At 45.7% G+C, this 27,036-nt stretch overlaps 1 protein-coding gene across 1 annotated transcript in view; it reads left to right on the top strand.

The window, feature by feature from the left end:
* Positions 1-1,182: 1,182 nt before the first annotated feature.
* ZUP1 (zinc finger containing ubiquitin peptidase 1) overlaps positions 1,183-27,036 on the top strand; it is an 86,904-nt gene continuing 61,050 nt past the window's right edge. The window contains exons 1-3 of the mRNA XM_077289518.1: positions 1,183-1,363; positions 8,248-8,904; positions 19,933-20,040. Of these exons, the coding sequence (XP_077145633.1) occupies positions 8,307-8,904; positions 19,933-20,040 (706 nt within the window). The 5' untranslated portion in view covers positions 1,183-1,363; positions 8,248-8,306. The remainder of the gene's footprint in view (positions 1,364-8,247; positions 8,905-19,932; positions 20,041-27,036) is intronic.

Genomic DNA, 27,036 nt, shown 5'->3' with positions numbered 1-27,036 from the left:
TCGAGTTGTTGAGCCAGCTTCATCGTCTGGCTACACAAGGCCTACCTCCTGCAGCTGATACCTCCTCTTAGCCCCCGTATACAACCTCCTGCAGGTGATACCTCCTCTTATCCCCTATATACAACCTCCTGCAGGAGATACCTCCTCTTAGCCCCCCGTATACAGCCTCCTGCAGGTGATACCTCCTCTTAGCCCCCGTATACAGCCTCCTGCAGGCGATACCTCCTCTTAGCCCCCCGTATACAGCCTCCTGCAGGTGATACCTCCTCTTAGCCCCCGTATACAGCCTCCTGCAGGCGATACCTCCTCTTAGCCCCCGCATACAGCCTCCTGCAGGTGATACCTCCTCTTAGCCCCCGTATACAGCCTCCTGCAGGCGATACCTCCTCTTAGCCCCCCGTATACAGCCTCCTGCAGGTGATACCTCCTCTTAGCCCCCGTATACAGCCTCCTGCAGGCGATACCTCCTCTTAGCCCCCACATACAGCCTCCTGCAGGTGATACCTCCTCTTAGCCCCCGCATACAGCCTCCTGCAGGCGACACCTCCTCTTAGCCCCCGCATACAGCCTCCTGCAGGAGATACCTCCTCTTAGCCCCCCGTATACAGCCTCCTACAGGACATACCTCCTCTTAGCCCCCGCATACAGCCTCCTGCAGGAGATACCTCCTCTTAGCCCCCGTATACAGCCTCCTGCAGGAGATACCTCCTCTTAGCCCCCGCATACAGCCTCCTGCAGGACATACCTCCTCTTAGCCCCCGTATACAGCCTCCTGCAGGACATACCTCCTCTTAGCCCCCGTATACAGCCTCCTGCAGGAGATACCTCCTCTTAGCCCCCGTATACAGCCTCCTGCAGGAGATACCTCCTCTTAGCCCCCGCATACAGCCTCCTGCAGGAGATGCCTCTTGTATACAGCTTCCTGTTGTAGAACACCCTTTTCAGGACCAGTATACAGCCTCCTGAAGTACAGTACATCACTCCTAAGCCCGTTTGCAGCCCCGTCCAATTATCTCCCCTCTATTCACCACCAGCAACCGTCCTCAGCTCAACGCTGTGTATTAGCTCCGCCCCTTCCACTGGCATCATTCTTTCTAGCAGCAGCTACGTGAGACTGATTGTTCATCAGCCAACCACAACATGGCCGCCTGTTTAGGGAAAGTTCCGTACAGTGGCTTAGGATTCATACGTCACATGTGGGCGTGTCGGCACTTTACTATTGAACGCCGGCTGGAGGTTCTGTACGGAAAATACGTCACTTATGGGAGCGCTTTCTACAGCTGTACTGTCAGAGGGGAAAAGAAACTGGAAAGTGACGGGGTTTTCTGCCGCCTTCCGTATGTGTGTACCGGCATTAGCGCAGGTAACCGCCTGATACTGATAATAATGGAGTAATGGATGAGACCTGGACACTGCACGGCGCGTATATATAGTGGGCTCCCGGGAATGTGTGGACTATCATGTCTGGGGGCTTATCTGAGGGTTATGCTCCCACCACAGGTTACTGGCATGAGACCTCTGCCCTGTGGTCTGTACATGGTGGCACTGAGAGCCTACAATGCAGCTGTCGCACCGTCCCGCCACCATTATGCTTCCGCCACATCAAGAACGATGGGTGCGCGGTTCGTTTTTGCATTTGCTCCTTTTCTTTTCTAGATTTTTTTTTTGCCTTTTTATGTGTCTTATTCTTCCAATTTGTACCTTTTCTAATTTCCTTTTTATTTGTGCTCTGTTTTTTAATCATTGCCATGGTGGGTAGAGTTTGCTGTTTCCAGACATTTTTGTCGGAGTCATCAATTTTTGCTTGAAATGTACCCCAGTGCCCCCCACTCCCCTAGGAGGGTTTTGATTTACACATGTGTGGGTTTATTGTGCAAACGTTGTGACTTTTTGTGCTAAAAATAAGAAAAAAAAAGCTGGAGACAAAACGACAGAGAATGTTTTATTTTATGCTAAATTCTTGAACCACATTCCCCCTTTTTAAGAGATTGGCACAAAAAAAAAAGTCAAGGAATACCGCAAGACACAATTAGTCCCTGCTGGATTGCTTCAGTGTTTGCTGGGCAGGCCGGAGGTCACTTCTCAATGTAAGTCTATGCGAGGCAGAACAAGGCCCATAGACTTGTATTGTGAGCCTGTGACCGTTACCTCTGACTTCCGGTCAGTCACAAGATGGTGGTGCAAGACCAGAGCGGCATCGGGAACAGCAGAAGACAGCGTCTGGTAAATTTAATACTAGGGGCAGGGAACATGGCTTACTGATGCCAGTCCAGCGCAAGAATAAAATAATACTCTGGCACTGTGCTTTGTGTCAATTTGACCTCAAACCTGTGGGGTTGTAAGTCCTCACCCTACATCTTCCTTCATTCTCCTGGGACATTCATTTTTATAAACATTGAATGTTATAGCAGATTGTCCAATCCAGAAACTAGCAGCACTAAAGGGGCGTCCGCTCTGTGCAGGCCTTTAATATTTGGGATATCTGTTATGACATTATAGACTTCATCGATGTGATCTTCTCATAAGTTATAAGGAGCTGAAGATCATTTTCATTGGAGTAGCCTTTTAGAGGGGCAGCTCCGCTAAATGAAAAGCTTTTCTCTGTTTGAAATCAAAAGAGATAAAATGTACTAATGTTTGTTAGCTAAAAAAGCTGCTCCAATGTCTAGATTTTAGTGGCTGTCCTTCGGTCCAGTTATGTCCACTTGCACATTGACACCAACACCATGTTTGTGTGTGTAACACTTGTGGCATACGTGTGGCAACTGTGTGCTGCATCAGTACCACACGTACTGGCGCCCAAGAAGCAGTGGTACAGTTAGCACTGTTCCACGGAGCCAGGTGCTGAAGACGTCTCTCATCACTCTCCCCTGCTCTGCCAGCAAGTAGGGGAGAATGATGAGAGTTATATTCAACTGATGACAGCAACAGCAGGCTGCCGCTAATAATAGTGAGTACAGGTGTCTAGTGGCATTGGCTTTTATAGGGACAAACTGATGACAAATTCCCTTTAGGCCGGCGTCACACTCAGCGTAGGGAAATACGGTCCGTATTTTACATGCGTAATACTCATAAATGTTTCCAAAATAGTGATCCGTATGTCATCCGTAGGCAGGGTGTGGCAGCGTATTTTGCTCATGTACTTCTGCGTATGTAATCCGTATGGCATCCGTACTGCGAGATTTTCTCGCAGGCTTGCAAAATGGACATAGAATGGATCTATGGTCTCAAATATTCGTGAAAACATATATACAGTGTGTATGTATGTGTGTGTGTGTATATATATATATATATATATATATATATATATATATATATATATATATGTATATGTATATATATATATATATAATTATACACTAGATGGTGGCCCGATTCTAACGCATCGGGTATTCTAGAATATGCTATTGCTCAGCCACGTAGTATATTGCCCAGCTACGTAGTATATAGCAGAGCCACGTAGTATACTGCCCAGCCACGTAGTATACTGCCCAGCCACGTAGTATACTGCCCAGCCACGTAGTATACTGCCCAGCCACGTAGTATACTGCCCAGCCACGTAGTATATTGCCCAGCCACGTAGTACATTGCCCAGCCACGTAGTATACTGCCCAGCTACGTAGTATATAGCAGAGCCACGTAGTATATTGCCCAGCCACGTAGTATATTGCCCAGCCACGTAGTATATTGCCCAGCCACGTAGTATATTGCCCAGCCACGTAGTATATTGCCCAGCCACGTAGTATGCATCATATCCCTGTTAAAAAAAGAATTAAAATAAAAAATAGTTATATACTCACCTTCCGGAGCCTCACGATCGAAGCAGCCGGTTACCGATGCTTGTCGCGCGCTCCGGTCTGAAGATTGCATTGCGGTCTCGCGAGATGATGACGTCATCATCTCGCGAGATCGCAGCATGGACCGGTTACCGGAGCGTCGCGAGCAGGGAAAGCCTGTTGTGGATCCGAGGGGCCGACGGACGGTGAGTATAACGATTTTTTTTTATTATTATTATGTTTAACATTAGATATTTTTACTATTGACGCCGCATAGGCAGCATCAATAGTAAAACGTTGGTCACACAGGGTTAATAGCAGCGTTAACCGACCGCGGCATAGCGCGGTCGGTTAACGCTGCCATTAACCCTGTGTGAGCGCTGACTGGAGGGGAGTACGGAGCGGGCACTGACTGCGGGGAGGAAGGAGCGGCCATTTTCTTCCGGACTGTGCCCATCGCTGATTGGTCGCGGCAGCCATGACAGGCAGCTGGCGAGACCAATCAGCGAATGAATAACCGTGACAGACAGACGGAAGTGACCCTTAGACAATTATATAGTAGATATCTACTATATAATTGTCTAAGGGTCACTTCCGTCTTTCTGTCTGTCTGTCCTTCTGTCTGTCACGGATATTCATTGGTCGAGGCCTCTGTCTGTCATGGAATCCAAGTCGCTGATTGGTCGTGGCAAAATGCCCACGACCAATCAGCGACGCGCACAGTCCGGAAGAAAATTGCCGCTCCTTACTCCCCGCACTCACTGCCCGGCACCTGCATACACCCCTCCGGTCACCGCTCACACAGGGTTAATGCCAGCGGTAACGGACCGCGTTATGCCGCAGGTAACGCACTACGTTACCGCTGCTATTAACCCTGTGTGACCAAGTTTTTTTACTATTGACGCAGCCTATGCAGTGTCAATAGTAAAAACATCTAATGTTAAAGATAATAAAAAATGATTTATATACTCGCCTACACCGCCTTTCCCGCTCCTCGCGATGCAAGCAACACGTTCCGGTGGCAAGGATGGTCCGGCAGAAGGACCTGCCATGACGCCACGGTCATGTGACCGCGACGTCATCACAAGTCCTGCGCGGAAAGGACCTGCAGTGACCACGTCACGGTCATGTGACCGCGACACGGTCACGTGACTGCGACGTCATCACACCCTGGGACCGGAAGCAGCCGCCTGCAGCCCACACAGACGACAGAGCTACAACGCGCCTGCGGAAGGTGAGTATATGTTTATTTTTTATTAACCTGTGTCATACGTGGCTGGGCAATATACTACGTATCTGGGCAATATACTACATGGGCTGTGCAATATACTACGTGGCTCTGTGCTGTATACTACGTCACTGGGCAATATACTACGTGGCTCTGTGCTGTATACTACGTCACTGGGCAATATACTACGTCACTGGGCAATATACTATGTGGCTCTGTGCTGTATATTACGTCACTGGGCAATATACTTTGTAACTGGGCAATATACTTTGTAACTGGGCAATATACTTTGTAACTGGGCAATATACTTTGTAACTGGGCAATATACTACGTGGCTGGGCAATATACTACGTGGCTGGGCAATATACTACGTGGCTGGGCAATATACTACGTGGCTGGGCAATATACTACGTGGACATACATATTCTAGAATACCCGATGCGTTAGAATCGGGCCGCCATTATATATATATATATATATATATATATATATATATATATATATATATATATATATATATATATATATATATATATATATATATATATATATATATATATATATATATATATAATAATGCTGCGCCCCCTGCTGGTATAAACTCATATGAACTCTAGCGTGAGAAAATGTTCTCTAGGTGGCTACGTTCCCCTGCTTTCCATTCATTCCCCAGATTTTACAGTCAGGAGCACAGCTGCATTATAGCAGAGCTCCTGGCTGTAAAATTATGTAACCCCTTCACATGGATTTACATCGCGGGACATGACTTTAACGGCGGAAAGGTATGGGATATTGTTGTTTTTTTATTTTTCCTTTTTTACAGAACGAGGGTCGTCATTTGGATTAAGAGTATAATAAACTATTACAACACCCTGTGTCTTTATTTCAATAAAATACTGTTTTCCTAATGTGTGTGTGTGTGTTTTATTAACCATTTACTACTATTGGATTAATAATGGATAGGTGTCTTATTGACGCCTCTCCATTATTAACCAGGCTTAATGTCACCTTACAATAGCAAGGTGGCATTAACCCTTTATTACCCCATATCCCACTGCTACTGGGGAGTGGGAAGAGAGAGGCTAAGTGCCAGAATAGGCGCATCTTACAGATGTGCCTTTTTTGGGGTGACTGGGGGCAGATGTTTTTAGCCGGGGGGGGGGGGGGGCAATAACATGGTCCCTCTCTAAGCTATTAATATCTGCCCTCAGTCACTGGCTTTCCCACTCTGGCGGAAAAAATTGCCCTGGAGCCCACGCCAGTTTTTTCCGTGATTTAACCCTTTATTTTAATAGCTAGAGACCACAAATTTTGCACACACACACTACTAACATTAGTAGTGAGGAATATGCAAAAAAAAAGGGATATGAAATTGTTTACTGTATGTAAACGATGTCTCATATCATGTCGGGTTTGGAAAGGAGATAGCAACAGCCGGTAATTGAATTTCCGGCTTTTTTGCTATCTTGAGCTGTATGAAATAAATATATCCCTATACTATGTGTAGACATTTATTTTATCTATTCTATTCTAACCTGTCAGTGTGATTTTACTGTACACCGCACTGAATTGCCGGCTTTTCTCTAGAACACCGGTGCGTATTTCTCGCAAGTCACACTGATGGTCCGTGTGTAATCCGTATTTTTCTCGCCCCCATAGACTTTAATTCGCGGATTTTTTGTGCAATACGCTGACAAACGCAGCATGCTGCGATTTTGTACGGCCGTAAAATACAGATGCGTAGTGTACGCCAGATAGATGCTGCCCCATAGAGAATCATTGGTCCGTGTGCAATGCGTAGTTTTTGCGCCTCTCATACGTCCGTAAAACTCTCTAGTGTGACGCCGGCCTTATAGTGTTTCTTTTCCACGGGAGCAGGTTTGGGCTCCACTACAGGATCACACCTCTGTTCCGCCTCACAGTTTAGGCCTCTTTCACACATCACTTTTTTTAGAATCAGTCACAGTCCGTCAGTGTTGAAAAGACGGATCCTGTGCTTGTGATTGTAAAAAACTGATGCACTGGATCTGTTTTTTTATGGATCCGTAGAAGCACCTGAATGGGGAAAAAAGGGTTAAATTAAAGGAATAGAAATTCTTCCAGGCATGCTCAGTTTAAAAAAAAACAAAAAAAAAAACGGAATCTGTCCCTGGATTCCGTCCTTTGACGGACAGCGACGGATCCTGCGCCATAGGCTTACATTATAGCCATCGGACGGCGCAGAAGCCGTCGCTGTCAGTTTTTTCGACGTACACAAAAAACGTTACTTTGTCTGTTGTCTCAGGCCGACGGACAAAGACTTTACGACGGATCCGTCAAACGACAGATGAAACGGAAGGCCATCCGTCACTAATACAAGTCTGAGAAATAAACGGATCCAGCTGCAACATTTGCTGGATCCGTTTTTTTCTAAAAAAGATGGATTGTGACTGATGACAAAAAACTGATGTGTGTAAGAGGCCTTACTGCTTGTCGGCGGGCGTTGTGATCCTGATAACTGAGAGTTTGGACCAGTGGCATTGATGCGCCACTGGCCCATACTGAGGACTTTCCGATGTTTAACGCAGATTGAATGGACTAGTTGGCAGCAGGCAGTAAATGATAAAATTACTTCCTTCCCCCATTCTTGAGAAGAAGAGGCAAGACTGGAAGCGTTTTCAAACTTGTTTTGTAAGCACTTTGAACTTTTGACCATTTGTGATGTTGAGAGAAGCCCTTGAAAAGAAGCTTCCATATGTCGTGGATACAATGTTGGCTGGCAGTATGGCTCATTTCAATACCTAAGGCTCCCCCTTCTCTGCAGTACCTGGTAGCGAATGCTAAACAATGTACAGATCTGTTCATGCACTGCTTGCATCCGTAGGTGAATGCAGCTGATGAGTTGGGGTGCTGGGTGTTCAAACCCCTCAAAAATATTATATTGATGACCTATCAATGTGATTGATCATTTTATATTTAGGATTTATTCTTTCCTTGTAGTAGCCACAGAGATACTGTACCGCTCATTGCAGTAATAATTTATCTGTGTATTGTGGTGGCCTGGCCTGTGAATGTTGGTGTCGTCTGGACAAATACCAGGAGCCAAGTAGGGGATTTTCTGTTTAATTTCCGTATCATTGGTGAAGTTTTCAGCATTTGTCCATCATTGTCTTGTATTATAAATTAGAGATGTTTAAGCCCACGTACAGGAAAGGTGTCCTTAGTCTCCTGTGTATTAATCCTTACTTTCTTTTGTCAATTCAGGAACTTATATCTACTTGTAACTATTCGATTTAAGCGTTGACCCGAAGAGTAGCGCTAGCATGCTGGTATGTGACATATGCACGCAGGAGGTGTCCACAGAAAATGACATGAAGAGCCATTTGCTGGTGGCACACATGGAACAAGACCATTGCTGTCCATTCTGTGCAGTTACTGGTCTCGCATACGACGACCTGAGCTATCACATTCACATGGCTCACGCAGACACTATGGAACCATGGAGCAGTGACGAAGAACAGTCTGATGAAGTCCTGGAGGAGAAAAAGTGTTCCACCAGCAGCGCCAACAGTACATCAGGCCAAGAACTTAGCACAGGAAACCATCGGATGACTCCTGAAGAGTGCATAGTTCCTCCTGACGCAGAAAAGAAGAATAAAAGACAAAGCAGTGGTAAAGAAGAGGACATCCCCAAAAATGTGACCTCTAACTGTACAATGCCAATGTCAGAAGAGCCTTCACCCGGCAGTGCTATTTTTATAGAAGGCAATACTCCACCTACAGCATCTGCAACCCACATTGCTGGCGGTGGCGAGGTCGCTGTGGAATGCCCCTTCTGCTGCAAAACTAAAAACTCTATAGATAAACTAGAGCTACATGTAAGAACGGAACATGCTGATCTCTTGGCGTCACCCTCTAAAGGTTAGTGTTATTATATGTATAGTGTTATTAGAAAATTTGTTGGTTTCATAAAGTCTTCTAGATGAGTGTATGAAACCTTGTATGTCATTTTTTGAATATCCATCCAATTCCATCGATGTGTCTTCTGTATGTCCGTTTTTTCACATCCACGTAGCACTCATTTTTTTACATCAGCAGTAAATACATTTTGCATTACCAAAAGCAGTTTCCTATGTTAATACTTGCAATGTATCTAAAAAATCAGAAGGAATATGAATGATCAGAAGTGAATCCATTTTGTTGATTCTTCACCCATAGACTTGAATGGGTGAGTCTTATCCAAAATAGTGCACGCTGTGATTTATTTAGTCACACGAATGACATCAGTGTAAAAAAAAAAAATCTATTGCCTGAACGGCCCTACTGAATAACATGTGATGAACGAGCCCTAAAACCTAGATACAAGCAGTTTTTTTCCTATATATCAGGTAAAACTGAATGGCTGCCTTATAGCTGCTATAGGGACAATTCCAAATATACACGTTCTTGTGTGAATTACCCATTTGTATTGGTAGTGGAAAGAATATTTTATTATATTCTCACATGTTAGCAGAAAATTGTGTTAGCAAACATGATTTTTAAATGATACTGGACCAGTGATAGTTACTTAAAGTGAATCTGTCAGTAGTATTAACCCTCCTAAGCCATCTATATAGGTACGCAGATCATAGGAAGCTGAACATATTTACCGTATATACTCGAGTATAAGCCGACCCGAGTATAAGCAGAGACCCCTAAGGCTTCTTTCAAACTTCCGTCGTTTAGGGGCCGTCACAATGCGTCGTTCTGTGGAAAAAACGCATCCCGCAAAGTTGCCCGCAGGATGCGTTTTTTGCACATAGACTTGTATTACCGACGCATCGCGACATATGGACACACGTTCCATACGTCGTGCACTGGATGCGTCGGTATTTGGCGGGCTGTCGTATCGAAAAAACGTTCAAGGGAACGTTTTTTCGTACGTTGTGTCCTGCATTTCCTACCGCGCATGCGCGGCCGGAACTCCGCTCCCAAGGCCTCTTTCACACTTCCATCTTTCAGCTCCAGTCACAATCCGTCGATTTATTAGAATGCAGGATCCTGCAAAATAATTTGCAGGATCCTGCATTTTCTCATAGACTTGTATTAGCGACGGATTGTGATGGATGGCCATCCGTTTCATCCGTCATGCACTGGATCCTGCGTAAAAAAACGGTCCGTCGGGCAGGGAAAACGTTCAGAGGAACGTTTTTACTGCACGTCGGAAAATCGGTCAGTGACGCATCCTGCGCTGCCCGTCACTGGCTACAATGGAAGCCTATGGGCGCAGCATGTGTCGCTGCCTGTGAAAAGCAGGAATCCAGCGACGGGTCCCGTCTTTTCAAACTGAGCATCCGTGGAAGAATTTCCCATCAGGGAAATTCTCTCTCGCTCGCTCTCTTTCTCTTTTTACTATTGATGCTGCCTATGCAGCATCAATAGTAACAAGATATAATGTTAAAAATAATAAAATCTTGCGAGATTTCGCAATGTCTTACTAGGAACGCTAGCTGCCGTGAGCCTCGGTAGCTGTGTGGGACGTAGGTAGGTGAGAATACTGCGATTTTAAAAAAAAAAAAAAAAAATTTAACCTGGTTTGTGTTGTGTATGCGTTTTCACAGCGGAAAAATTTGCAGACGGAAGTGTGAAAGAAGCCTAAATTTGCCACAGAAAACTGGGAAAACTTAATGACTCGAGTATAAGCCTAGGGTGGAAAATGCAGCTGCTACCGGTAAATGTCAAAAATAAAAATAGATACCAATAAAAGTAAAATTAATTGAGACATCAGTAGGTTAAGTGTTTTTGAATATCCATATTGAATCAAGAGCCCCATATAATTCTCCATACAGTTTATGATGGGCCCCATAAGATGCTCCATATTAAAATATGCCCCATATAATACTGCACAAATGTTGATTATGACCCCATAAGATGCTCCATAGACACATTTGCCCCATATAATGCTGCACAAATGCGAATTATGGCCCCATAAGATACTTCATACAGACATTTGCCCCATATAATGCTGCACAAATGCTGATTATGGCCCTCATAAGATGCTCCATAGACACATTTGCCCCATATAATGCTGCACAAATGCTGATTATGGCCCCATAAGATGCTCCATACGGACATTTGCCTCATATAATGCAGCACAAATGCTGATTATGGCCCCATAAGATGCTCCATAGAGATATTTGCCCCCATATAATGCTGCACAAATGCTGATTATAGCCCCATAAGATGCTCCATAGACACATTTTCCCCATATTATCCTGCACAAATGCTGATTATGGCCCCGTAAGATGCTCCATAGAGATATCTGCCCCCATATAACGCTGCACATGGCCCCATAAGATGCTCCATAGAGATATTTGCCCCCGTATAACGCTGCACATGGCCCAATAAAATGCTCCATAGAGATATTTGCCCCATATAATGCAGCACATTGCCCCATAAGATGCTTCATAGAGATATTTGCCCCATATGCTGTTGCTGCGATTAAAAAAAACAAAAACAAATCGCATACTCGCCTCTCGTCGCTCAGGCCCCCGGCACTTGCTATATGAAATATATACAATAGTCACCTTTCCCGTTCCACCGCCGAGCGTCGCTGTGTCTTCCCCGTCCTCCGCACTGACACTCAGGCAGAGGGCGGCGCGCACAGTAATCGCGTCATCGCACCCTGTGACCTGAGCGTCACTGCAGAGGACGCAGAAGACACAGCGACGCCGACGGTGGAACGAGGAACAGGTGAATATAGTGCACTACCCCCGTCATACTCACCTGCTGCTGGCGCTTCTTCCTGTATTGAGCGGTCACATGGTACCGCTCATTACAGTAATGAATATGCGGCTCCACCCGGAGCCTTCCACTATGCGCTGGTTTGTGGTCCCTTGCTGCCTGTAGCTCTCTAACAAGGCCCTCTTTCTTCCCTGTCCAGGGACAGTACCTGCACAGTAGGCAACTTGAGCAGTCTCTTTTGGGTCTCTGTTCACGGTGACTCTGGACTCTGATTGCTGCTGTACCTCAGGGCATTATGTGGGCAAGTCCCTTTTAGTTTCCTGCCCTCCTGTTCTGCCGTGGGGCTTTCAGTCCCCCTCAGCCTCGGGCTCTCGGTACCCGGTTTCTGCGCTCAGTCCCTCTGTGCTCCTTCACTGTCTGCTACCAACTGTCAAGTGTCTGCTTGTCTGCCTAGCAACTGCCTAGCAACTGACTCATCCTCCCGACCAGAGAGAGCCGCTCCCCTCAAGTCGGGTGTAGAGCTCCCCCTTCTGGCCTGGAGTCAGAATGTGTTGCATGTAAGGTTACCTGCCAAAGGGATCCCTCCTGTCTCCAGGCATGGCATTACCCTCCCCGAGAGGAAGGCAATACCACTGTGGTACCTGAACTCCTGGGGTGCCACATTACCAGTAGAATTGAACTTTGTCTCCTTACAAACACATTTGCTGCAGCTCTTATAGCTGTGCTGTATTGTAACCTGCAGATGTGTCAGGTATAATAACACACAGCTCCGCAGTGAGATCAGGAGAGCAGAGAGCGGCCATTACACATCACACTGGTAACTTCCCTTTCATATAAAATAAGCTCTGGAGGCAGATTCTCATGCAGATCAGTGTCCATCCCATAGATCTTAACCGCTCATTTACATGTAAGAAAAACGTGAATTTCTCTAGAATAAGACATCAGATCACAAATGCCAGTAGTAGCAAGCCTCCCAAGCCATCTATATGGGCATATAGATCATAGGGAGCTGAATAAAATGATACCTTTCATTTTGTTCAGCCTCCTATGACCTACATGCCCATATAGAGCGCTTAGGAGGATTGACCCTACTGACATATTTCCTGAAGACCGTGACCAGTTCTCTGAAAAGACCACCTACTTATTTCACCATTTATTTGTGGGTTCCTCGATATTTAATACATAGTGGCCCATCTTTGAAAAGAGCACCCCCACGCCACTTCACCACTTCAGTGCCATATTTGGAGAGTTATGTGCTCTACATACATTAGTGTATGTGCTTGTGTCTTATTTTGCTAAGGCTTTATTAACACATACCTTATTTTTCACATTAGTGACCACGGACCTTGTTTTGCCCTGTTTTTCCTCACAGGCAAGAAAAAAATGGAGGTTCCCAAAGCTTATTGCAACTACGGACAAACTAACAGCATTTGAAGGACAACAGTGTTCTGTCATATTTATTTTTTTTCACTGACCCGTTCACTTGAATTGGCTACATGTGACTGCCAATCAGGCTATAGTGTATAGCTGACTTTTTTTTCTTTAACCATTACATAAGACAAAACCCGATTTCTCCAGCGATGCTCTAGGTGTGCTGAACGCTTATGGAGGAAAACTCGCACACCAGGAGACTTCATACACTTCAAATTTATGTTAAGGACCTATAACTCTGCCCTTCACCTTGCCAAACAGTCCTACTACACCACCCTGATCTCCTCACTATCCAACAACCCCAAGAAACTTTTTAACACCTTTCACTCCCTCCTCAGGCCAATAGCACAAGACCCTATCACAGACATTTGTGCTGATGACCTGTCCTCCCACTTTATAGAGAAAATAGACAATATCCGTCAGGAAATCCGCTCCCAGACACCAAGTGCAATGACTCCCATCCCTCCCTGCATCTCCCCTGGCTCACTCTCCACATTCGATCCCATCACAGAAGAAGAAGTCTCCAAGCTCCTCTCCTCTTCTCGTCCGACTACATGCACCACCGACCCCATTCCCTGACACCTCCTCCAGTCTCTCTCTCCAGTCGTCACAACTCACCTAACTACAATTTTTAATCTCTTCCCTTTACCTCTGGCATTTTTCCCTCCTCCTTCAAACACTCTATCATTACTCCATTACTAAAAAAACCCACCCTTGACCCATCATGCACAAATAACTACAGACCAGTCTCCAATCTCCCCTTCATCTTAAAACTCCTGGAGCGCCTAGTCTACTCCCGCCTTACCCGTTACCTCTCCACCCATTCCCTTCTAGACCCTTCACAGTCTGGTTTCCGCGCCCTACATTCGACAGAAACTGCACTCATCAAGGTGACCAACGTCCTTCTGACAGCAAAATGTAACGGTGACCACGCTCTGCTCATTCTCCTCGATCTTTCTGCAGCTTTCGACACTGTTGACCACCCTCTCCTACTCTCTAGGCTCCAGTCACTAGGCATTAAGGACACTGCTCTCTCCTGGTTCTCCTCCTATCTTTCTGAACGCTCCTTCAGTGTTCTGTTCTCTGGCTCCACTTCATCTCCTCTTCCTCTCACTGTCGGGGTACCCCAGGGCTCAGACCTTGGCCCCCTTCTCTTCTCCCTCTACACGGCCCCAATTGGACAGACCATCAGCAGATTTGGTTTTCAGTACCATCTTTATGCTGATGACAAACAACTATACACGTCATCCCCTGACCTTACCCCCGCTGTACTACAGAACGCCAATGACTGTCTGTCTGCAGTCTCCAACATAATGTCCGCTCTCTATCTGAAACTCAACCTCTCCAAAACTGAACTTCTTCTGCTCCCGCCTTCTACTAACCTCCCTAAATCTGACATTTCCCTCTCCGTGGGTGGCACCATAATAACACCCCGGCAGCAGGCACGCTGTCTGGGTGTTTGACTCCGATCTCTCCTTCACCTCCCACATACAATCTCTTGCCTGCTCGTGCCGCTTACACCTAAAGAACATCTCTAGAATCCGTCCTTTTCTCACCATGGAGACAACAAAAACTCTCACTGTCGCCCTAATCCACTCCCGTCTGGACTACTGTAACGCTCTATTAATTGGCCTCCCCCTCACGCGACTTTCCCCTCTCCAGTCTATCCTTAATGCAGCAGCCAGGGTCGTCCATCTGGCTAATCGTTACTCGGACGTGTCCGCTCTTCGCCAGTCATTACACTGGCTGCCCATTCATTACAGGATACAATTCAAAGTACTTGTCCTCACCCACAAAGCTCTCCATAGTGCGGCACCCCCTTACATCTCCTCCCTCATTTCTGTCTATCGGCCTAACCGACCTCTGCGCTCTGCAAATGACTTTCGACTAACCTCTGCACTAATCCGTACCTCCCACTCCCGACTCCAAGACTTCTCCCGTGCTGCACCAATCCTCTGGAATGCTCTACCCCAAGACATTAGGACCATCCACAACTTGCATAGTTTTAGGCGCTCGCTCAAAACACATTTGTTCAGAGCGGCATATCACGTTCCCTAATCAAACTCATTGTATGTTTTTGTGCGTGTGTAACCCATTCACTACTTCCATCTACCCCCACCCCCGGAAGATGGCTGGACCATCACTGTAAATACACCATGTAAATACACACCTGTGCTTTGTATCTCCCCACCTCATTGTAGATTGTAAGCTCTCACGAGCAGGGTCGTCTTATTTTTACTTTATTACTGTATTGTTAACGTTGTTACCTATGACTGTTGTGTGTTAAACTGTAAAGCGCTGCGGAATATGTTGGCGCTATATAAATAAAGATTATTATTATTATTATTATTATTATTATTATAAGACAACAAACAGTGTGAATAAGGCCATATTTGGGTTAACTGTCCATAACACGTGCAGATGATAACAAGAAAGTGATTAGGTCTGGTTTAACCCCTTCCCGACCCATGACGCCACGTAGGCGTCATGAAAACCCGTGCCATTCCGACCCATGACGCCTATGTGGCGTCATGGAATGATCGCGTCCCTGCAGATCGGGTGAAAGGGTTAACTCCTATTTTACCCGATCTGCAGAGACAGGGGGAGTGGTACTTCAGCCCAGGGGGGGTGGCTTCACCCCCCCGTGGCTACGATCGCTCTGATTGGCTGTTGAAAGTGAAACTGCCAATCAGAGCGATTTGTAATATTTCACCTAAAAAACTGGTGAAATATTACAATCCAGCCATGGCCGATGCTGCAATATCATCGGCCATGGCTGGAAAACCTGAAGTGACCCCCCCCCACCCCACCGATCGCCCCCCCAGTGCTCCGTTATGGGGTCCGGTCCCCTCCGTCCTGTGCTCCGCTCCCCCGTACTCCTGCCCGCTCCCCCCTGCTCCTGTGTCACCCCCCATGCTCCGACGCCCCCCCCCGTGCCCCGATCTCCCCCCCCTTATACTTACCGAGGCTCCCGGTGTCGGTCCGTCTTCTCCATGGGCGCCGCCATCTTCCAAAATGGCGGGCGCATGCTCAGTGCGCCCGCCGAATCTGCCAGCCGGCAGATTCATTACAAGTACATTTTGATCGCTGTGGTAGGTTCTATCACAGCGATCAAAATAAAAAAAATAATAAATAAACCCCCCCCCTTTATCACCCCCATAGGTAGGGACAATAATAAAATAAAGAAAATATTTTTTTTTCTTTTTCCACTAGGACTAGGGTTAGAACTAGGGTTAGGGTTACGGGTAGGGTTAGGGTTAGGGTTACAGGTAGGGTTAGGGGAAGGGTTAGGGTTATGGCATGTGCGGATTTGGCTGCGGATCCGAAGCGGATTGGCCGCGGATCCGCAGCGGATTGGCCGCGGATCCGCAGCGGATTGGCCGCGGATCCGCAGCGGATTGGCCGCTGCGAATTCGTAGCAGTTTTCCATCAGGTTTACAGTACCATGTACACCTATGGAAAACCAAATCCGCTGTGCCCATGGTGCGGAAAATTCCGTGCAGAAACGCTGCGTTGTATTTTCCGCAGCATGTCAATTCTTTGTGCGGATTCCGCAGCGTTTTACACCTGTTCCTCAATAGGAATCCGCAGGTGAAATCCGCACAAAAAAACACTGGAGATCTGCTGTAAATCCGCAGGTAAAATGCAGTGCCTTTTACCTGCAGATTTTTCAAAAATTGTGCGGAAAAATCTCACGCGAATCTGCAACGTGGGCACATACCCTTAGGGTTAGGGTTGGAATTAGAGTTAGGGTTGGAATTAGGGCTAGGGTTGGAAATAGGGTTAAGATTAGGCTTGTGGTTAGGGTTACGGATAGGGTTAGGGGTGTGTTGGGGTTACAGTTGTGGTTAGGGTTGGGATTAGGGTTAGGGTTGGGATTAGGGTTAGGATTAGGGTTAGGGTTGGGATTAGGGTTATGGCTACAGTTGGGATTAGGATTAGGGGTGTGTTGGGGTTAGTGTTGAAGTTAGAATTGAGGGGTTTCCACTGTTTAGGCACATCAGGGGTCTCCAAACGCAACATGGCGCCACCATTGATTCCAGCCAATCTTGCATTCAAAAAGTCAAATGGTGCTCCCTTCCTTCCAAGCCCCGACGTGCGCCCAAACAGTGGGTTACCCCCACATTTGGGGTACCAGCGTACTCAGGACAAACTGGGCAACAACTGTTGGGGTCCAATTTCTAGTGTTACCCTTGCAAAAATAAAAAATTACTTGCTAAGACATAATTTTTGAGGAAAGAACAATTATTTTTTATTTTCACGGCTCTGCGTTATAAACTTCTGTGAAGCACTTGGGGGTTGAAAGTGCTCACCACACATCTAGATAAGTTCCTTCGGGGGTCTAGTTTCCAAAATGGGGTCACTTGTGGGGTGTTTCTACTGTTTAGGCACATCAGGGGCTCTGCAAATGCAACGTGACGCCCGCAGACCATTCCATCAAAGTCTGCATTTCAAATGTCACTACTTCCCTTCCGAGCCCTGACATGCGCCCAAACAGTGGTTTACCCCCACATATGGGGTATCACTGTACTCACAACAAACTGGGCAACAAACATTGGGGCCCAATTTCTCCTGTTACCCTTGGGAAAATAAAAAATTGCTTGCTAAAACATCTTTTTTGAGGAAAGAAAAATTATTTTTTATTTTCACGGCTCTGCGTTGTAAACTTCTGCAAAGCACTTGGGGGTTATAAGTGCTCACTATGCTTCTAGATAAGTTCCTTGGGGGGTCTAGTTTCCAAAATGGGGTCACTTGTAGGGGAGCTCCAATGTTTAGGCACACAGGGGCTCTCCAAACACGACATGGTGTCCGCTAACGATTGGAGCTAATTTTCCATTCAAAAAGTCAAATGGCACGCCTCCCCTTCCGAGCCTTGCCGTGCACCCAAACAGTGGTTTAGGCCCACATATGACGTATCAGCGTACTCAGGAGAAATTGCCCAACAAATTTTAGGATCCATTTTATCCTGTTGCCCATGTGAAAATGAAAAAATTGAGGCTAAAAGAAATTTTGTGTGAAAAAAAAAAGTACTTTTTCATTTTTACGGATCAATTTGTGAAGCACCTGTGGGTTTAAAGTGCTCACTATGCTTCTAGATAAGTTCCTTGGGGGGTCTAGTTTCCAAAATGGGGTCACTTGCGGGGAAGCGCCAATGTTTAGGCACACCGGGGCTCTCCAAACGTGACATGGTGTCTGCTAGCGATGGAGATAATTTTTCATTCAAAAATTCAAATGGCGCTCCTTCCCTTCCGAGCCTTACTATGTGCCCAAACAGTGGTTTACCCCACATGTGAGGTATCGGTGTACTCAGGAGAAATTGTACAACAAATTTTAGGATCCATTTTATCCTGTTGCCCATGTGAAAATGAAAAAATTGAGGCTAAAATAATTTTTTTGTGAAAAAAAAAAAAGTACTGTTTCATTTTTACGGATCAATTTGTGAAGCACCTGTGGGTTTAAAGTGCTCACTATGCTTCTAGATAAGTTCCTTGGGGGGTCTAGTTTCCAAAATGGGGTCACTTGTGGGGGAGCTCCAATGTTTAGGCACACGGGGGCTCTCCAAACGCGACATGGTGTCCGCTAAAGATTGGAGCCAATTTTTCATTGAAAAAGTCAAATGGCGCTCCTTCCCTTCCAAGCCCTGCCGTGCGCCCAAACAGTGGTTTACCCCCACATATAAGGTATCAGCGTACTCAGGACAAATTGGACAACAACGTGGTCCAGTTTCTCTTTTTACCCTTGGGAAAATAAAAAAAATTTCGCCAAAAGATCATGTTTGTGACTAAAAAGTTAAATGTTCATTTTTTACTTCCATGTTGCTTCTGCTGCTGTGAAACACCCGAAGGGTTAATAAACTTCTTGAATGTGGTTTTGAGCACCTTGAGGGGTGCAGTTTTTAGAATGGTGTCACTTTTGGGTATTTTCAGCCATAAAGAACCCTCAAACTGACTTCAAATGTGAGGTGGTCCTTAAAAAAAAAATGGTTTTGTAAATTTTGTTGTAAAAACGAGAAATCACTGGTCAAATTTTAACCCTTATAACTTCCTAGCAAAAAAAAAAAATGGTTTCCAAAATTGTGCTGATGTAAAGTAGACATGTGGGAAATGTTATTTATTAACTATTTTGTGTCACATAACTCTCTGGTTTAACAGAATAAAAATTCAAAATGTGAAAATTGCAAAATTTTCAAAAATTTTTCCAAATTTCCGTTTTTTTCACAAATAAACTCAGAAATTATCGACCTAAATTTACCACTAACATGAAGCCCAATATGTCACGAAAAAACAATCTCAGAATCGCTAGGATCCGTTGAAGCGTTCCTGAGTTATTACCTCATAAAGGGACACTGGTCAGAATTGCAAAAAACGGCAAGGTCATTAAGGCCAAAATAGGCTGGGTCATGAAGGGGTTAAGCTGAGTTCCCACCATGCATTTTTAGTGAGTTTTTGACTCTGCATATTTTCACAGCCTCAAGAAAACACCGTCTTACAGTCATTGCAATTGCCCTTGCGAGTACTAGAGACAAAAACCGCATGTGCGGTGCAGAAAATCTGCAGCATGAAAAGCTTTTCCTGAAGCTCATCGTGGGAACATAGGCTTAAAGACCCTTTTCCAATAATCAGGAGTGACGTCTCTTCCGAAATCCTGTTTAGTTGATTATCAGGCTGGGGCTTTGAGGATTTCTATCTACAGGTCCTCACTAATGCTTATGATTACAGATGTGATATTTTTAGGGACTTTTCTCACTACTAGATAAAAAAAAATGTCTGATTGTGAAATGTCTGTTTCCTTTAGGAAAGGCCAACCAGGAATATGAATGCCCCATGTGTTCTCTGGTGTGTGCTAATAGTACCATTCTACAAGAACATGTGAATCTGCACTTGGAGGAAAACTATGATACAGGTATGTGGGTTTTTCCAGCTTTACTAGGAGGACTGCCAGGTGCCCTCTCCTTTCACTTTATCGTCCTAAACAGTTGCTGCAAAAAATGTCTGATAAGCAGCAATTTTTCACTTAACTCCCTTTGTGAAAATTCAAAACTGGAATAAATATGTTTGTCATGTACACACTTCTCAGCACTTGATGTGGATGGGTCTGTAAGGGTCAGTTATCTCATGTTGCTCAATCCAGCACTCTGTTCTAGGCTATAAAGTGATAATAAATCACACCTTGACAGTCCACACACCCTGGTAACATGCTGCCACCAATCCTCAAATACACAAGGCGAGGAGTCCCCGAAATATGCTACTGTGACAATCGAAAATGGTCACACATTTTCTGAAAGGCTATCGATTCTTAGAACATACAGGGAGCAAACGTATTAAAGATTTTAAGCTTTAATTTAAAAATATACAGGTGCTTCTCACAACATTAGAATATCATCAAAAAGTTACTTTATTTCAGTTCTTCAATACAAAAAGTGAAACTCATATATTATTTAGTCATTACAATTAGAGTGATCTATTTCAAGTGTTTATTTCTGTTAATGTTGATGATTATGGCTTACAGCCAATGAAAACCCAAAAGTCATTATCTCAGTAAATTAGAATACTTTATAACACCAGCTTGAAAAATGATCTTAATATCCGTAATGTTGGCCTACTGAAATGTATCTTCAGTAAATTAACTCAATACTTGATCAGGGCACCTTTTGCATCAGTTACTGCATCAATTCGGCATGGCATGGAGGCGATCAGCCTGCGGCACTGCTGAGGTGTTGTGGAAGCCCAGGTTGCTTTGATAAGAGCCTTCAGCTCATCTGCATTGTTGGGTCTGGTGTCGCTCATCTTCATCTTGACAATAACCCATAGATTCTCTATGGGGTTAAGATCAGGCGAGTTTGCTGGACAATCAAGCACAGTGATACTTTTGTTTTTAAACCAGGTATTGATACTTTTGGCAGTGTATTAATGTCTTGTAAACTGTGGTGTCTGTTCACATGGGATGCATTTGGATAGCACTGGGCAGCCCGCCTGATCGAATAGTATGGGCGTCACTAATGGGCTTCTAACCTGGATGCTGTGCATCACCTGTATGTGAACAGTGCCGCATACAAGCCTTTATTGTGCATTAATATACCAAGCAACCACCCCCTTCATGGATTGGTAGGCAGAGAGTGGATGTCTCATCTGTATTTTTGCACCTGTGTTTACGCCATCTTAACTACATGGGTCCACTGCATCCTGATAGTGCATTTGTTTGGAGGCATGGTCAGGTAAACATCGCTGCCTTTTTTTCTGCTGTTTTTGTGCCTGTGACCAGCAGCATCCGTGGGTCTGCATCTCGCAGAAGAGGCAAGGGTTGCCTAGCCTGGGCCTTTTTTGATATTGCAAAGGATAAGCCAACTCACATAATCTGTCACCTTTGCAAAAAAAAAAAAAAAAAAACGGAGTCGAGGTAAAAAGTGCAATAATTTGACTACTACATGTATGAATCCTCACGTTCAACATGCTTTGCTGTGGGAATCCCACTGCGGACCTCCAACAACCATCAGCCACCCCATCAATCGAATCTGCTGCTTCCTCCTCCTCTGTTACCGTGCCAACTATTGAGATGCAGGTCTTCGACCGCAGAACCTCGGTTTCTTTACCCGTTCCAGTCACGCTGACTGGGAGTCCACCTTCCGCTGTAAGGGAAGCGGACAAGCCTGCTGTTTTTGACCGATCTCAGGGAATGAGTACACCACAAGTTTCTCAATCCACCGTAACATCTCCGCCTGCACCTCTCTCACGGTCAAGCAGTTTGTCCGCTTCACCGTACTCAGCCCTCTCTCAGAACTGCAGCCAGCCCACGGTGCCGCAATTGTGGTCAAGTAAGAGATTGTTTCCTCCTACGCATGACAAAGCTAAGAGATTGAACTCCACCATCTCCAATCTGTTGGCCGCGGAAATCTGCCTTTCCTGCTGGTAGATACAGACTGTTTCCAAAAGCTGATGGCTGTCACAGTCCCCCAGTACCAATTACCCATTCGCCATTACTTTTCTAAGAAAGCTGTGCCAGCGCTACACTAGCATGTCACAGACAACATCACCCGTTCCTTGACAAAATCTCTGTCTGCCAGGGTGAATTTCGCCACAGACACTTGGACGAGTAAGCATGGCCAATGGTGTTACGTCTCTCTGACTGGGCACTGGGTGACTCTTGTGGCTGTGGGGACAGATGATTCTCCACAAGTCTTGGAAACCCCAAGACTTGTAGGATAAACCTCTACATATAACACTTTCCCCACTGCTTCTCCCTCCACCTCTATCTCATCTAGGGCCTCCACCTGCGCCCTCAACCTCTGCCTTAACGTGACATGCGTTCCAACAGTGCAGAGCGAACCCCCACCACCTCCATACTGCGCATCCAGAGCTCACCGCAATCAGGCAGTTTTAAAATTGATAAGCCTTGGAGATCGCAGTCATACAGTTGAAGAGTTGTGGACAACTCACCAGGCTGAGTTTGATGGCTATCTCCACTGACCCTGCATCCAGGCAAGGCTGTGTCCGATAACGGTGCAAACCTGGTGGCGGCCCTACGTCGAGGCAAGCTCACACACTTGCCTTGCATGGCTCACGTCTTCAACCTGGTTGTACAGCGTTTTCTCCACCACTATCCTGGCCTGTGTGAGCTGCTCCAGAAAGCACGAAAGCTTTGTGCTCATTTCTGCCGTTCGCACCCCTCTGGTCATCGACTTGCATCGATACAGAGGTCTTTGTCCATGCCAGTTAACAGGTTGATATGCGATGTGCCGACATGGTGGAATTCCACTCTGCACATGTTGCAGCAACTGTGGCAGCAGCAACAAGCCCTGACGCAGTATTTCTATTTCATGTCTTATAGCCTGGGCCAACGTAGTACGGACGTGGTGCATATCACTTTTACAGAGTGGGCACAGATTGAGGACCTCTGCACCCTTGTGCACAGTTTTGAAATGGCTACTAAGATAGTTTGCGCTGACAATGTCATAAGCATCACTATTCCAGTCATCTATATGCTGGAGCAGACTTTGAATAGCCTGCTGGAGGAGATGGTGGTCCCAGAGGAAGAGGAGGAAGCAGAGGAGGCTGCGGAAGGGATAACATTGTCTCTAAGTTCAAGATTGTCGTCACACAGGCTGGTGCCTAGGGAGGGTGGATTACTGCAATTGAGGGGGGCTGGTGATAACAGACAAACTGTTATCGAAGCTGTAAGATCTGAGGAACAAATGGAGGAAGAAGAGGTGATCGGTGAGCAACTATCAGATGAAGAGAATAATCCTCCCCTCTCTGTTGTTCGTGGTTGGCGTGAGGGGATGGAGAAAATGAGCCTCATTGTTACCAAGCCACCAACACAGCATGGGCTTGGACCTCATGGTAGAGCCCGACATATGAGTGCCTTCTTGCTGCACTATCTGCAACATGATCTCTGTATAGTTATGATTAGGAGTAATGCTGACTACTGGGTGGCCACTTTGTTAGAACCACGTTATAAAACCAAATTTTGCCAGATGAAAGGGACCCGCGAAAGCTGGAGTATCGAAACACGCCTTTACACAACCTTAAGAGAGTTTTTCCGCAAGACAGCAGTGAAGCACACAGTTCTCATTACAGCTATAGACTTCCAACCTCCGGCATGTCAATTCATCAACGCCAAAACATTAGCAGCAGTGGTGGAAGTGGAAGAATCAACTTCTGTGAGTCCTTTGGCACTTTTTTAGACCAACTCGTGTACCAGCACAACAGTCCAAGTTTTATACGTTGTGAACGAATGGATAGGATGGTGCAGAAGTATGTAGAACTGATTATAAATACCATCAGGAAGGGTTTGGACCCTTTCACAGTTTGGTCATCCAAAATGGATGAGTGGCCTGAGGTCGCCTCACATGCTTTGGAGGTTTTATCGTGCCCGGCAGCCAGCGTTCTCTCAGAAGTGGTGTCCTGATGGATAAGCGCATCCGGCTGTCCCCTGAAAGTGTAGACCGCCTAACTTTCTTCAAGATGAACAAGTCATGGCTCTCCAAGGACTTTTGAACCCCAGTCGCAGACTGTACAGACTAAGTGTTATTGCGTTTTTTAGTATGATTCATCAATGTCACGTAACTGCACTTTGATATCTTTAGTGTGGCTTCTGTGCCTGCTGTGGCTGCTGCTGCTGATGTTAACACAAATTGGTGGAAATGTGAACAGTCATGGTTGGTCTACCTCTGCTGGGTTAGCTGTAGTGGAAGACTTCTCAGTTCCAATTATACTATTTCTATTATCGTGACAGTTATTACACTTCGGTGGTGTTAGGCTCTCATTTTTTAAAATGTGAACACTCCTGGTTCGGTGGCCATCTGCTGGATTGAGTGTAGTGAAAGACCTGTCGGTCCCTATTATACTATTTCTACTTTGGTGAAATTGATGCCACTTTGGTGGTGTCTGCCAATAATTTTTGGAAATGTGAACACTCCTGGTTGGATCTCCTTAATGCGTGTTGCCTGTAGCAGTAGGCCTCCGACAGTTAGGCATCCACTTCCTTGGACTCAACTTACCCGTGTTACTGTCCTTAAATTTTTATGACAGTGGTAGTGTACAAAACTGATATTTGTGCCACCTGAGTGTGTCTCAGCATGAAAGCAGGTAGAAAAAGGTGTTGTTGCATGTGGTATCAGGGCTCCAAGCAAAGGGGGCCTACACTGATCCCTCACCCACCTTGTCTTACTGTGACGTTAAATTGAAAGCTCTAAATGCTGTCTCAGACCCCGATGCCTCATGCCTGGCCTATTGCTGCAGTGCCATGCTAAAATATGTACTGTGGGTTAATTGAGGCCACTTTCCTGGTGTCTGTCCCTCATCTGATGTGTTTTGGCTGCATTTGGGGCCATTATAAGGTGTTGTGCATGCGTTTGTTTTTGCCTCCCATTGACGTGAATGCCATTCGCTTATATTTGGCGAATATTCTACAAATTAATCTGTGAATATTGCATATTCGGTGATGGTAATCCAGACCGTACATTGAAATATTAGCTCATCCCCAGACCTGAGCACATATTTCCATGACGGCCTGGATTGGACCATTTAAAAGTTGCTGTTTGTGAGTGGACGATGGGCTCATTTAGGGCCTTGTATTTCATATATCCTGTGTCTCTCCCACTCCTGACTATACAGTAAATGGGAAATATTCTGCCTTGGTACAGACCATTTGCTAACTCCTTGGAAGCTCTGAGTCCAGGAGCTGAGGCACTATGCTTGACCATCTCCATGGAAAGCTGTGCTTGCAATATTAGTAAATCCAGTTTGCCCTTTTGTCAACTAAATGTAACTCTGCTGCTGTTACACTTTTTTTCCTACTGATTATATATTTCCTTCACAGTAAATATACAGAAGTACAATAGAACATTAACCATTTCTATTTGTGGCACCATATCTAAATGTGATATTAGTATACTGGTAAAAAATAGGATAAAATGTAATTTTGCTTCCTTTGTCCTTAAAGCGGTGTCAAGACCTATCATTAGGATATGTTTTCATCAGGGGCTTACCATCCATAGTGGCAGACTCCGTAGCCGCTACGGGGTTCATGAGCTGGGTTGTCCAATCTCATGTGTCATCTACCACCCCACAGCTCCCCCTTGTCTGCGATGTGGGATATTGAAAGTATTGGATAGACTGAGACAGATTGTAGGTCATCTGAAAGGCATATCCTGAATAGTAAACCGATACACCAAAAAATGTGCCAGGAATAGATTACGTCCCCACAATCAAGAATAGCAATGTTTTGGACCCAGCGTCTTTTCACTGTGTGCAAAATACTGCGTTCTAATTGCCGCACTTGTTTGTCAGTACATGCGGATATACTGCATGTAATGACATTCAAATGATGAAAATCTGCAGCGGAGACTAGCGTCATCGCTACAGAAATTTACATGCTGCGGCTTGTAAACCCACACTGCAGATGAGTTTGCACAGCATTAAATCAAAGCACAGTAGGCATGAGATTTATAGAAATCTCATTGTCACGATAGAACTGGTGAGTAAACTGGGACCAAGGACACCTTTTCTGGCCCTAGCACTAGGGGGTGCCCTAGCTCGCCCTGTTCCCCGGGATACCTCAGATGGCGAGGATGCCGGGTTCTCCGCCCTTGCCATGTGTCCTAGCTGCGGCCCTGCGTCTGTCCCCTTCACCCACCCAGGGAAGAGAGGAGCTACCGTGTACCACAGTATACCAACCCGACAGACAGGAGAACAAAGACAAGGGTAAAAGAAAATTCCACTCACACAAAATATACTCTCACAAATAACAGAGGCATTCTCCAGGGTGTGAAGGACGGGGGAAGAAAATAAGGCAGGTAAGGATAAGGAATTTCCAAGCATACAAACCAAGCAACAGTCACACAATAAATGCCTCCAGCTCTCCAAACACCAGCTCCTCACTCTCCAGATCTATGTAGCAAGTGCTAACTCGGACAAGAACCTGGTCAGAAGGCATAGCTTTTATAGGGGCTAACTAAGCACAGCAGAATGCAGAGATTTCCACATGGTCGATTAACCCATGTCCTTCTGAAAGAAAACAAACACATTTAATACACCGGAGAAGTGCTTCCTCTCAGCGGCGAAGTAGGAGCCATCAGACGCTGCGGTCTTCTGGCACTGCTCTGTCGCGGAAACTCCGTGACAGTTCCCCCCCTTCTACAAGGGACCTCCGGAACCTCATGGCCTGGTTTATCTGGGTGTGCCACATGAAAGGCCCGAACCAGTCTGGTCGCATGGACGTCAGAAGCTGGAACCCACATCCTCTCCTCAGGACCGTACCCCTTCCAATGTACTATGTATTGATTTGACCGTCGAACAAGACAAGAGTCTAAGACCTTTGCTATCTGGAACTCCAGATTACCATAGACAATGACAGGAGTTGGTGGCAGAGATGAAGGTCCTGCAGATTCCACGTACTTCT

The sequence above is a fragment of the Ranitomeya variabilis genome, chromosome 2, assembly GCF_051348905.1.
Source record: "Ranitomeya variabilis isolate aRanVar5 chromosome 2, aRanVar5.hap1, whole genome shotgun sequence".
Classification (NCBI taxonomy): domain Eukaryota; kingdom Metazoa; phylum Chordata; class Amphibia; order Anura; family Dendrobatidae; genus Ranitomeya; species Ranitomeya variabilis.
This window is presented reverse-complemented; position numbering and strand designations above follow the sequence as displayed.